The 14,832-nt window shown below is 38.0% G+C and overlaps 1 protein-coding gene across 2 annotated transcripts in view; it reads right to left on the bottom strand.

Annotated features, from left to right (window-relative positions):
- The window catches only part of STK39 (serine/threonine kinase 39), a 104,427-nt gene that overhangs the window by 66,808 nt on the left and 22,787 nt on the right, over positions 1-14,832 (bottom strand). Inside the window, exons 2-5 of one of the 2 annotated variants that reach the window (XM_080398951.1) lie at positions 12,473-12,585; positions 7,381-7,489; positions 5,891-6,032; positions 3,968-4,023 (exon numbers count right to left, since the gene is read on the bottom strand). In XM_080398951.1, the coding sequence (XP_080255077.1) occupies positions 3,968-4,023; positions 5,891-6,032; positions 7,381-7,489; positions 12,473-12,585 (420 nt within the window). Of the gene's footprint in view, positions 1-3,967; positions 4,024-5,890; positions 6,033-7,380; positions 7,490-11,525; positions 11,624-12,472; positions 12,586-14,832 lie in introns of those variants that run through there. The other variant, XM_080398952.1, reaches the window with a different exon arrangement.

The raw sequence follows: 14,832 nt of genomic DNA, 5'->3' as shown, positions 1-14,832 counted from the left end.
CCAAACGTGTAGAGTTATAGAATAGACAGGTTTTGTGTACATTTCTGAAAAGCATGAACAGCCTCAGAAACACCTGACTCAAGGTTTTTATGCCCTAAAAATCAATGCTGGTATTATTCAGTTTTCTGAAGAGGAACTGTTGCATGTAAGGAAAAGCTGAATAGGCAGAAATAAAGAAATAAGTGCATAAATAAAGGAGACTTATGGAAAAAACCTGATGTCATTTCAGTACCAAAGACACTGGACAATTGCTTACAGGTCCTTGCAGGAACCAAGATACAAAGGTAAAATCCTAAGTTAATCTTTACTCCCCTACTGTAGTTTTTCCTTATTAATACAACATTAACTTTGAAAAGGACAACAAACAACAAATATAAATGGGTGAGGGAGGACAATTCAAAAAAAAAAAAAAAAAAAAAAAAAACAAACGAACAAACCAAAACCTAAGTAAAATCTCTTCTTTCATAAGCTTCAAAATTAAATATTGCAACACCCGAGAAAGATGTGATGAATATTTAATTAAAGTCAAGTGAACATTTCACTATGATACTAGTCAAACACGGTTGTATATTTACAGACAGAAAGAACACTTTGATAGCTACTCAATAAAAACAAGACTTTAATTTCCCATCCCAGACATAGCTTTCACAAATACAGGTTATTTAAGAAAAGACGTGACCTACAGTGGCAAGCTTCCTATCACACAGAAGACAAAGTATTATTGAGAAGTTACATAAAGAGGAAAGGCACATGCATTACAATGAGAGAGCTGAACAATTCAACAGTGTTAGGCACTAAAAGTCACAGCTAATAAAAAAAAAAAAACAAACCACCCACCACACAAATTTAATTTAAAGTCCTGATTCAACTGCACTAGTAAAGCGTTCTGAAATTAAAGGAAACAGCGCTGCCCATATAAGCATAGCCTACAAATCATTTATTCCCCAACATCTTTTTCACCTCAGCCAGGGCTGGGGGTCTCAGCCAAGCCTCAGCCACAACCAAGCTCTAGGGTCAGAAACAAAGCCACTGCTTCTGTTTCAGTGAACCTGCAAAGCAGCTGCTGCAGGAAAGCACAAGCTGCAAAAACATTTCTCTCCTAACTTGCTCACCTTGACAGTGTGTGTAGGCTTTAGCCTAAGGTTCAGCCAAGGCCATGTGTAGGGTTGCGGTTAAGACTTTGAGAGAAATAAAGCATCAAGCTCCTGTGAGAATGGGGCTGGCCGAGGAAAGCCTGGACTACCAAACAACTGTCCCTGATAAATCTTCCACCTCCATCTGGCCTGAATATCTAAGGCACAGGCTCTACCTATTTTTAACCATATCTTTTCCAAACACTTATGTGGGTATGGATTACCACAGGGGTTAACACCTTGAGAACCCCTGTTGCAACGGGTAAGATCACACAGCCACTTACACACAAAACCAAAGAGCAGGATTTCCTGCCTAGACTCCTCAAAACAACCATTCTTTTCCTGACAAGTTTTATTGAAACCGTAATTTCTTGTACAGACTAAACGCATCATACAGCCCACACCTTTTACACTTCCACCAACCTCTGTGTATGACTGCTCTTTGCTATACGCTCCTCACATCATCTCACATACATATTCCTTTACTAGTTTTCTTTGATATTTTGATCTTTGTCAGGCAATTCAGCTTGAGAAGTATGAAACTCTGATGAAGTACTAATCAACCCGTTTGCCCAAAGCACCAAATATTACAATCTCAATAATTTTAAGTAGAACGTTCAAGCTGAGGAACCGCAGCAACTATTTAACATTATATTTGTAAGTTGAAACTCTCCTGCTCTGTACAGAGGAATTTTCCACTTTAAAAATAAAGTCTACACAATTTACACAGAACAATAAGATGTTTATTTTCCTCTTTCCCATCAAAGACAGAGCAGATTCTCTGTGCAGAACCTCCAAGGTCCATAATCAGAGATCTCTGTAGAGCTATCCCAGTTCTCTAAGAATCTATGCTCTTCTATATCTGCACAAAATCTTTTGTCAAAGAAACACTGGTCTGAACTTCATTTGTGAGCCACAGCCCCACAGAACCCAGAAATTATAACGGAAAACTATGTCTTCAAATACTATACCTCACATATATTAGCAGTGTGTGCCATGGATGCATCTTTTCATTATAGAAGCTTGGAATACAGAAGAACGAACAGTCAAAAGAATCTAAGTTCCTCTAGCAAATAAAAATAAGAAAAATTATCAGGCATCTGTTCTCCAAAGATGAATGGAGATTTTACTTTGTCCAGGCATAAAGATGTAAAAAGCAAGAATTTCAGCCTCTTTGACATTCAAAACCGGCTTTCAGTTAACGTGCAATATTCAGCTGTCCCAAACACAACAGCCCCACACCAACAAAGAAACAAGTTTGATAGTGCTGCATTTTTCACCTGAAGATTGGAATTGATCTGGTATTGAAATAACACATCACAAAAAGACATGATCCATGTATCTATCCAGCCATTGAACTTCCTCAGTCCAGCATGCACTGAATGCCCTAGCAGCACAATTAAAGCCTTACTCATCAAGATGCCTCCAGCAAAAAGGAGGAAAAGGTCAGGAAACCAAGCCTGGATTTGAACTAGAAAAGGATAAATGAAGCTGTTGTTTGAATGTTATCTGATTACTGGGACAGCAGATTTGATTACGTGTGAAAGTAATAATCTAAAGTCAACAGCTTATTTCAGAAGGCTCATGAGATTTTATCTTTCGATTTTTTAGCTATTATTATTATTTTTAATTAAGTTGTTTATCTGGACATCTACTCCTTTACAATATGAGAAGATCTAAAAAATACTTGAACACCACAGACCTAGAATCTCAGCAGCTGCCCAAAGTACTATACAAAGTAAAGACAACTGTAGGGTAGAATCAAGTGAACAAATAAATATTAAGTATCTTATTGTATTTATTTTTTGTTATATATAAATAATAAATATTTGTATATGAATATAAATATATGTTATACAAATAAATAATTATTGTATTGTAATTAAGTAAAATTGACTACCTGCTTAAAAAGCCTTGAACTCAAAACAGAAGACTTAAAACTGCTCCAGTTAGTAACTGGTTCACCTCCCAGCCAATCTCTTCCCATCCAGTTTCATAGACTTCAGACACTGGCATATTAAAGCCCTCAAAATATATGTTTACACAGTACTTAGCTTTGTTTATATAAACAAGAACTTCTGGCTATAGCTGAAATATACCAAGAGTTACTGAACACAAAGCTTTCAGCACCAGGTCATGAGCTACAAATTGTCAAAGGCCTGGGAGTACGATGGGAGAGGGAGCAGGTATCACCACCTGCGCACTCTATTTTCCAGATATCTGATACTAATTTGAGAAATGGGATGTGGGATATTGCTCAGCACTTAAGCTCTTACGGAAAAAAAATAATTTGATTCTTACAGACTACCACTCAAAAAGCACACAAACACAGAGGATATTTAAGATGCGAAACTGCATCCAACCCATGCCAATACAAGACAAATGGCAGAAATGCCAAAAATACATTTCACTGAATTATCTCATACATCTCACTAACTAGTTAAGTCATAGCCAAGGCCCTCATGAAGGGCAGTACACAAAGACTTTTGAACCCTCAAGTACTATTACAATTACTTGCAGAAATAAATGAAATAAACTTGAACAGAAATATGAGTTACTACCATTTGCAAGCTGAGTGACTCAAAAAGGAACATTAAAAGGACATTAAAAAGTTTCCTTATATATTTGATGGGACACAGAAAAATACTGAATAATTTCTAAATCACATATCATGAAGAATCCAGAACTCTTCATGAAACCTGAAACTAACTTGCAACTACAGCACTCCAAAAGGAGTAATTAAAAACCAACAGAAAAACCTTTATCTGTTGCTCCTAATCCAGCTGCAATTACCTTTTTCTTTTATTTAGCCATTAGCCTACCACTGCCATTACCTGCTATTTGTACAGAACCATCTTCACCCAGAAGAATGTTGCCAGCCTTCAAATCCCTAGAAAGTACAAACAGAGATTAGTATGAAAGTATGTATATGCACATTTTATCTAAATAAATTAATATTGTTTACTGATTAGTTTCATGACATAGCATTTTAAAATTTGAAAGACACAAACAATAAGTATAAAAGAAAAGGAGAAGGTGAAAAAAAGTTCTCCTCTAATCTCTTCAGAGAAGTGACCCATCTTCAGGGAAGGTAAATATAATGTAGATTTCTACCCAATGAAACTCTAAAAGCTCAGGCATAGCACCCATATTTTGCTATAGGGTACCATGATTAAAAAGTTACTTGACACTGAATCTGTCAGCACGTGCTAAACAGTCAAATATATCCATTTAACACACTATTCACACATAATGTTAAGAAGAAACCTTTCTGGCTGGTATTTTTGACAGAAATGTGCATCCCATTCTAATGCACATGATAATTCTTTCATACAGAACATATCATAAACATTCAAAATTTGAGCAAATCAATCTTTCCAAGATTTACTGTCATTGCTACTGAAAGGTAACATAATCTGTTTCCTTAGACAAAAACAAGAACACATTGAAACAACAAAACAAAATCCCCGAACAATTTTGGAAACATCTCCAACTGGCAAATACCACCTGATACAGCGTTCCTTGAACTACCACAGCTTTCACCTACAACATACATGGAAAAGGAACACACATTGTATCTATCATCTGGAACAGCATTTCTGTGGTACTGCACAGTTTACAAATTAGGTGTTACAAAAAAAAAAAAAAAAAAAGAATGCTCAAATGTTACATACAGATCTCTCTTTTCATCTTTTTTAAGGCTCTTTAAGAATAGACAAGGGGAATTCCCAAATCCAACCCCAAAGGGTCCTGTTATCCTTGAAAACTAATGAATATTCCTTCCACAACAATACCAGCTTAAGAGAAGACTATGAATTAGGGTTTAAGGCAGATCTTTGGCATTCCAGACCAGAAGTCAAGATAATTGTTCTTTATTTCTCCCATTTATCTCAATTTTCTCTCTGCAAAAGGAGGAAATGGTTCTTGATTTACATCAGAGGCAGTTCATTTATAAGAGGAGACATAAGAAGTACACATAAAGAACAACTACTGTGTTACATCTGCACTACCCCCATTCTCAGAGGTCTGTCTGCAGTGAATCTGATTTTGTTTAAAAGATTCCCTTATAAAAGCCTAATGCTTGAAACAGAGAGCCTGTTCTAGGCACCTTCCTTAAAAGGCAAATTCACCTCAATAAAATTAACTAGGGAGGTCAGAGTACAGCACTTAGAGTCCTAACAGTGGAAGAAACCCACAGGTTGCTACAGCAGCTATGTATGTATAGACCACCCTGGGTGATTTACACAATTTACGCTGAGGAAGTCAACAGAGAGAGAATATATAGAAGAGAACAATCACTAGATGCATATACACCAAGATGCAGTTCCATAGTACCAATTCCAGCTTCACACATGGTCATAAAGAGACATCTGTAGAGCTGTAATAGACGTTACTGGTTTACTGTACAACACAATAACCATGTCACAGACCATATCACAAACTAGATTCCGATATTTGGAGTACCAGCAGGCGCAGGAGTATAGACCCAGTTCTGGCATACTCAGTGCAGCACAGACCTATCTAAACTGTAAGAGGGACAGACAGAATAAAGACCAGGCAAGTACTAAGTATTAGTGACAAACTGCAGTCAAGATTACAGCATCTGCCCAAGCGTTATCATTTGATAATTACTGAGCGCATTTCCAGTATGTCAAAGAGGCAATACAATTTGCTTAGCCAAGCAAACAAAGCTGACCAGTAACAACAAACTATACACACAACTTCAAAAATTATTTTCATTGTGTATATGCTCCTACCTGTGAATTTGCCCATTCCTGTGTAGATAGTCTAAGCCCTCCAAAACTTCTTTAAGAATTGTTGCTATTATGGGTTCTTCAAGGACACCATTTTTGTGCTCTCCTCTGTTGACAATATACTTTATTATATCAAGCATTGAACCTATATTGCAGATCCAGGAAAGAAAAAAGCATATATACAGCATTATCATATCAGGCTCTTCAGAAGATTATATTTCTTCATTCTTTCTATGCTACTGTTACTTAAAACTTTGCACATACGTGTAAAGACCTCTAGTAACTAGCTCTCAGTATAAGGCACACCACCTACCTTGTTCAAATGAGAAACAAAACACTGGTTTTTTTCAAGCAACAATTCAATATTCAAGAATACTGTAACACTCAATGATCCATTAGAAAGATCTGCTAACAGCTTGCTAAGCTACAACTTCTTAAAAATTCAGGAGTATCCCACATTTAAACAGATATGTACAGCAAAGATTTTGGTTTATTATGCAGCTTAGATTATGTCTTGTGTTCATGACACAGTAAATATGCAGCTGCAAGACTGGAAGGAGATACCCTCCGCAAACAAATGATGACAACATTCCTACTGCCACCCAGTCTGACATTGAACTTCAGTTATTATAAATTTCAAGGAACCTACTAGCAACATTTTCTTTTTATGCAAGCATTTCTCAATAGCTCAGTAAATACCTGTCATGAATCACTGGTTTCTCTCAGGGTCTATGCTTGCTTTTGATTGAACTGAACAATTCAACCAAACATGATATAACAAGTGTTATTTTATGAGCACTTCCCAGCCTTACTTTCTAGCATGATGATGCAGTAGTCTGCTGCCATCAAAACTAATCTTGAAGAACGTCATGTAGCAACCAGGACCGCCACATCTTATTTTGGAGTCTTGCTTTTCTAACCTACACACACATTCTATTTAGCCTCTTTTTCCTCTCCTATAACCAAGTAAGTTTTTTACACCATTAGCCAGCATCATAAAAACTGTCATGAGCAGTTAGTTTAAGCAATAAAAAAGATGCAACATGTATAATGCCTGTCCTAGGAAGAATCTTCCTTGAATAAGGAATGAGAAACACTCATTATGAAAGCAGAAATATATACATTTTCAAAAAACCAGAATGGATTCTAGAGAAACAAAAAAAGGCCACACTGACAGAAGTGACTTAATTCTGATCAGTTTTCCCTACACAGCCTTAACAGAGAATTTTAATATCTTGATTCATAATAAAAATAATGGTAGTTAGATCAACCAGATATATCTCAGTAATTCTTACACTGTACTATGAATATACATATACACACTTCTTAAGCTTGCGCATTCATGCTGTAACGCACCTACGTCTCTCAGTTAATCCTATGTAGTCTCCTCCTTTCTTATTTGGTTTAGATCAATCAAACCAAAGAAGGTAAATCAGAAAAAAAAAAAATCATACAATTTCCTTGCAGCTAAACAAGTAAAACCAGTAACTTACCCCCACTTAACAGCTTCATAACCAGCCAAAGTTCATCCTTCACCACAAAAGATGTGTAATAGGTCACCACATTGGGGTGATTGCATTGACTCATTGCTTGAATTTCTTTCTGTAAGAAATACAAAGCTCAACGTAACACAGACCGTTATCAGTTCTGCTTGTATAGAAAGGAAGATTCATTTCCAAAGTGAAATACTGTAACAAAACTGAAGTGTGCACACAATATGCATCAAGGCACCAAAACATTTCAATTTACCTACAGACCTGCATGCAAGACAAAACATTATTGCAAGGAACATGGAGCAGGTTTGGCCAGGAGATACAGGCATAACTACATCAATTTTCTTCTGAGAGCAGCAAAGAAATTACTGTTAAAGTCCCAAATTCAGAGTGAGAAATGAAGAATGAGCAGTCTCCAAGAGCTGAAGGTGTGGGTACAGGCTGGACAATAAAACACAAGGAGAGTTCAAAACCTACTGTGTTTCCTGTTCAAAAGGGATATGAAGAGTAGAATGGGAGCAGGTGGGAAAGGAGGAAGGAAGCTGTCAGACAAAGGACACAGCACCGCTGGCTCAGCTACTGTGGGATGGACAGGTGGACACCAGAGCCACGCAATCAAACAGAAGTGGAAGAGGAAAAAGCAATGTTACAAACCAAAAAAGTCAGAGGAAACAATTGACTAGAGGAGCACACAGTTACCAACAGATGCACAACGTGGCACTACCAAGTAACACCATCTATGACATGCCACAGCTGTACACATTAAGAATGACTGCCTTGTATCTATTATTTCAAGCAGAGTCCTTTTTCTATTCACTCTTTCACATAAATGATCTGTAACACCTTTCCAGCAGCTCTCGTTATCCTGCCAATACTTTATGTGGGAGCATTTAGCCCTCTCCTTTGTACCGAGGATTTGGCCTCACACCAGCTTAAACTCCTACAACCCTACTTTCCCCTCTCACCTCCCACCACACAGCCCTAATCCACCATGCCAAAGGACATGCTCCTGGAGGGTGAGCCTGTTAGGGAGCCAAATCAGCTAAAAACTAAACTCTTCCACCTCCCCTCCCTCCCTGAAAAGCTAACTGCTTGCAGGGGGACTCCTGCTACACACTGACTCACCAGCACTGGCACGAGGCAGACACTACAGCGATCCCACTTTGATTGATTAGAATTGCCACAGATGCCCTTTTCAACATTCAGCCTCAATTCAGCAAGTGTTTGAAAGAGGGTTTTTCTGTTGTTGTTATTTGCAATGCACTTGAGATCACAGCAGCCTTCTAAAAGACATTACGTATTAAAGACTGTGATTTAATCTCATGATGCCCGTTAGTGGCTATGAAGTCAGGCCATAGTTTGACACACATTTCAGGTAGTCCTGTTGTCAAAAGTCCTCCTCCTGAGACAACTTCTGAGCCCTGAACCACAGAAGAATGAATGCCTGGACAGTCATGCAATGAGCCTGAATTACCGAGCCATCTGGAAAATGGCTTTCCCTGTCTCCCCAGGAGACAGTAGGTGGAAAACAGAAGATGTGGGGCACACATCCCTTTCCCAGAAGACATCTCAGCTTAAACACAAGTCAAATTACTGCCTCAGGTTCTTAATTCAGCTATCCATACCAAATCTTAAAATAACTCTCCCACACTCTTGATTACAATTTCATTTCATATATTGTTTTATTGTTTTCCCATGCTGGTAATATAACAACAGTTCAAAAAGTCTACCTGCCACTACTGGGCAAAAATACACCTAACCTATTTCACGCACACATTAATAGTACAGAGGTGTAACTAACTGACCGCGGTAAGCCTCACTATCTTTAACTGAAAAGTACTTTGAATGTTTTGTCTGCCTGTGTCAACTTGTCAGCAAAAATTGAGCTATCACACTAACCGCGGCCAAAGGCACCTTGTGTCTCAGCTTTGATGACTTTTTCCAAAAAGAGTCTGCAAAACAAAAGTAAACAATCAGAAAGCACCCCATGAAAGGTAAGGGATTGAATTTTAGTTGGGAAAGTATTCATTTCAGACTTGCAGTTCTGGAGTGCCCCTATCGCTCATAGAATTGTAAGCCTTCACCAACTTCAGTTATTTGGCTGAGGCCCACGACATGCACAGAAGAGAAAGAAAAGCATTTTAAAAGACACTGTCAGGGAAAAGCTTGCAGCAGGACATCCCGCAGAATGCCTCAGAGCCTTCTTCACATTCACATCACTTTAGACACTCAACAGCACAAAAGCCGTAACAGCAATTAAAATTTAAAGCCTCTCTCTCCCTCACCCTGCTGCTTCTCCCTTGGACAGGTTAAAAGCAAACTTCTTCTCGGCCAGGTTATTCCTGATCCAGTTTCACTGAGCAGCTGCACAAAAATGTGTGTCAGCCTAAGGGCAGGTGGGTGACGCAGTTAATAACCAACCGGGAGACGGCTCCTTTCGGTGCTCAGCTGCAGCGCCCAGGCAGGGCCCAGGCGGTGCCCCCCCAGGGCCTCCTCCACCAACACCCAGGCTATGGCTGGCTGAGGGGCTGGGCATGACATGCCAGGGGCTCCACCAGAGAGACGGCCCCAAAGGGCTATCCAGGGCAGAAATGCAAACAATCAATTCAATAAAAGAAGCCATTCTATAGAATATTATTTGGTTTGTAGTGTCGAGAGCTTTTCTTGTTTTAAAAAATTGGAGGTAAAGAGATGGGGGAAGATACCCAGTCAGAACAATACTAAGGACAGGAACTTTTTCGTTGGCTCATGGGGTTAAGTTACATTTAGCTTACAATAGGGAGAACAGAGGACACTGCAGGAAACAGAGTATTGAATTTCAGGAGTTTGGCAGTTTGTGTAACCTTAGCATTATTTAAACTCCCTCACACACTCCCTTTCTATTTTAACTGACACTGGCCCAAATCCCAAGCCTGCTTATGTGGGCACCTGGCTTGCTGCATTTCCCACTTCTCTGAAGGCCACACAGCTGAGAATTTGTGAAGGGTGCCTCTGCACACCATCCATAAGCACTCAGCAGCAGGATTTTACAAAACAGCACGTTCAGAGAGCAGACAGGTTTAGAACATCCCTGTGCCAATGGAAAGTATTTGATCAGAAAAATAAGCAATTGAAAACTGAGCAGACTCAAAACCAAGTGTTAAAAACCCAAAATGCAAGAGCATTCTAAGTATTATCAACTGAAATAAAAATGTTAGTACAATTGTAACAAATTTTGAAAGTCAATTGTGCCCATTTCCAGAACAGCATCTCTATTTTTTTAAACAAAATTTTAAAATATCTCTATTAGAACTGAGTCTGAGTAACTATACTTCTTACAGAAAAAAAATAATTAATTCTGTACATGTATGCATGCACATATAAAAATAAAAGGAATTATACATGGCCTTTTTTTTTTTTTTTTTACCCCTCCTAATCAGTAACTGGAATGCCAGAATTTATGTTCAGATCAAAACAGATCAACAAATAAAAGAAACACAAATCTGAACACAGAGAAGCAGAAATTGACTTATGTTAAAAAATAAAAAAGATGGTATGGACAGTTGTCTTCGTACCAAAAAGAGAGCAATACGGGACCAAAAATCCAAGACCTATTGCCTCATTTGGCAGACAGTGGAGACATGTTCAGCAGTAAAGATACTCAAGCACTTGCTAAGGTAACTTTGTACAAGCTGGTAACTAACCGCAGTCATTAAATCTAGACCACCTGAATAACTCTTCCAGGTTTTTGGCAGTTTTGTCTGGTTTTATTTGTTGTAACTTTTTAACTCTTCATTCCCATTATTAGATCAAATTCTAATCAAAACAGATCATATTTTGACATTTTTATATTACAACTATTAGTATTTTAAAGATATATTCTTTATGGACTGTAAACGTTAATACATTATGCACAGCATCTCACCTTGGGCTGTTCTCTTTCTAAACACAGTTCAGAATTTATCTTTGAGTTTTTAGTTGACAGAAGTCTTGCTACCGTAGAGGTAGCTTCCACTACCACAATCCTCTTTTAAAAACCACAACAACATCCCACACAAGCTGTTACATAAAGTGAAGGTGAATGCCATCAATCACCAGGGGAAGAGCATTTTGGGTCCTCCACTGTAATAAAGCCATTTTATCTGAAGAAACTGGATGGACCATACCCTCTGTATCAAATTCAAGATATCTTTTGCACTGGCAATTCCCTGCTGAGGAGATCATTTCCTTCAGAGGCAGGAATTTCTGCATTAGAAAAAGCCCACAGTCTCTAGGCAGTAGTATAACCTGTGGAACAGAAGAGAGTGTTCTCACTTTTAGAATGGTTTTGCGTCCTTCAACTCTTGTTATGCTGCCTATATATAAATATGCATTAGTCTTGTAAGCACCTGACTAGGAGCATTAGAAAGCAACAGGTTTTGGTTTTTTAAGAGTTCTTTGTGACTTTGTCTGGATTGCCATAACTAGTGCAGAGGAAAAACTCTTGCAGTCCCTTTTACAAAGGGCCTCTTACAGGTCCCTTCCTCCTCTGATCCGTGACCCAAACAAACAGCATTCCTCAAATGGCTTGTTATGGCCTAGTGGATAAATGTGTTATTAGCTTTAACAAGAGTTTCCTTGTGTAGATGGCAGAGTAGCCATTCCTACGTTGCCCCTCAAAAGTTACCATTACAAAATGATCCAACAACTAGATTTTGCCGTGTTTTGGTGCTTTAGACATTTTAAGGAAGCCTACTAAATTTTACCTTTATACTTTTAATCAGTGTTTAACCAAAGGAAAATGTATCCTTCCTCGGTATTCAGAAAAGACTGATAACCAGACAGTAATCTCTTCAAAATTGAGTCTTCAGAAAGCAAGGGGGTAAGGATCTTCCCACAGTTCTCAACTGCTGGTTATCCCAAGATTCAACTTTGCACTTCTTGTTTTTGTGACATTAGAAAATATACATTAGTAAAATATATTTTTAGGGGAAGGGCATACTTTCAGTTAACTTTCAAATCTTTTTCTGACTACTATCCTTATAAAGTCTACCCTCACTTTTCGACCAAGCAAAAACCAAAATCAAAATAGAAGATAGTCTCCGTGTAATATGTTCCCCTCTGATTTACTTACAAGTAATTCATCCATACTGGTTTGGCATTTTTCTAAGTTGATCCTCTTTATTGCTACACGTTCTTGCCTGGGTTTGCATAGCGCTGCCTGGACAACAGCTGTAGCACCACTACCTGAAAAAGGGCAGAAAAGCAACACAGTCAATATAACAGGAGTTTAAACAACTGAACAACATAAGAAACCCACACTGATAAAGAACTTAAAATCCTGCTGTTTATCCTCTTTCAGTGCTTTCCCCACACGCATACCTTTCCACCAGCAAGACAGTTTGAACACTTCTCAAATGGGGAAGAAGAAATACCTCAAAGCTTCTGTTCCATACTCCACAACAAATTCCCAAGCTGACAACTTTAAAACTGTGTACTCATTTATCAAGTCACACTCACCACCTCGATGCACTTCATAGTTTGGGAACCATTACACTTGTTGCACTTATTTGGACACATCTGTTTTAATCAAGAACACTACTCGCACAGTTAACACAATTTAAGATGTTACATGGAGAGGCAGGCAGTGTGTACTTTATCAAATATTATTCCTTTCTGCTCTTTCAGGTCAGTCCCTATTTAGCCAGGGTTTTGTTCCCACTATGCAATGAACAGAAAAATATCAATAGAGTTGTACGTGCTAAATCATCCGCAGTTTCACCTGTGCTACTGTTCATTCATCATGATTACAGTAACATCCTACAAAAAGCACAACGATTTTTGTGAAGAGTGCAGAAAGTACAAGTATTACACCAACAGTAAGAAGCATGTTGCTGAATGGCCCATCAGAGAAAGTCAGTCATGCTTACTCCACACGCAAATCACATACAGTCATACAACTACACTGATAACAAAGCTTGGTGGAATTGAACAAATTTTGGGGAAAGCATCAGAATAATTTTCTTTAGTATGCTTTATTTGCAAACAGCTGGAGTAAAAGGTCTTGTTGCTTCTTTTATCAAGCACCCACTAGCTTTGCCCCATTGGGTATTGCATCACTAAAATAATAAAACTGTGGCAAGTAGCTTAGGAAATAGTTTTGCCTGGGTTGCACATCTTGCCGCCACATCAAATACAGTAGTATGTGCTTCCTCAAAGTAATTACATCATGCTCATTCATGCAGAAACATAAAACCCCCTGACAAATAGCTCCCACCTGTAATTCTAAATATTTTAATATAAATTATGGATTTCTGGTAAGTCACGAATATATATTGGCCTGCTCATACACTGTGTTCTATTTATGTTCTATAATTGGCATGTCCTAGATGAATACAAATTGGGAACAAAAAGCGTTTTGTTGTCAAGCTCTACAAACATGGATTCAGTTACCAGCCGACTTAAGAACAATTGAGAGCTTTTCCCACTGCACATCTGAAAACAGCACCGAGGATACCTCATGACTGAAAGTTATTGTCTGTGTTTTAACTGCTATTTGCTTAGCTATTTTCATGTATTGTTTGTTCACATGATGTTTTCACTCAAATCACAAAGCTTTTTAACTCAGCATATGAATTTCATTGTAAAATTCTGAGCTCATCTTAAAAAAAAAAAAAAAAGTCTCCACAAGACTAACTAGTCATGTTTTTGCAGGATGCGGTCACAGACAAATATTGACATGTCCTGTTCTGTCTGCTTACAGAAGAAAGCCTTTAAAAATTCTAATAACATAAGTAATAAGAGAGTTAAGGAATTAAGAGATATTTTAAAAATTAAGTAAGACAAGCCAAGGAAGGAACCACCAAGTCAGTACAGTTCAGCTTAAGTAAGACTCATCTCCATCACTTTAATGAAGTTCTCATTCAGCAGACATCAAGACACAAATCCTATTGTTACTTTGGCTACACAACTGTAGGTTAAAGCAGGGAGAAGAAACCAAACTTTTAGCTATTACAGATACAGGAACAAAGACCAAGATTTTCCTTGATGTATCTTTTTTATCTGTGTCAGTAGTTTTATCTACTTGTAGCAAACAATCAGATCTTCACTTTCAAAATAGATACATATACAAAGGCCACACAAAGGACAAACAAAAAAATTATTCGGCCAACGCCAGGATGAAATCCTGACTGCTTCCTCAAGCTAAAGTAAAGTAACAGTAAGTAACACTTCAAAACATTTTGGAAAAATTAGATTACAAAAAAAGGCCTGTCACATCCCTGAGACCACCCCACTATATCAGTTGTTTAAGTTCTGTGAGACCCCAAACCAAAGACTATGTGCTTACTACTATTTACAAACTCTTGCTTGCAACATTAATCCTGAGCTATCCTTGTGCACAAGTTGAAGATTCGTTCTTCTGCCTACTGAAAGAGGACAAGACGCAAGATTTTAGGACAAAAAAAACAGAGTTTGAAGTTTATTTATATGAAA

This window comes from Falco punctatus, assembly GCF_963210335.1.
Source record: "Falco punctatus genome assembly, chromosome: 8".
Lineage (NCBI taxonomy): Eukaryota > Metazoa > Chordata > Aves > Falconiformes > Falconidae > Falco > Falco punctatus.
Note: the sequence above shows the minus strand (reverse complement) of the source record. Positions and strands in the feature narration are given on the sequence as shown.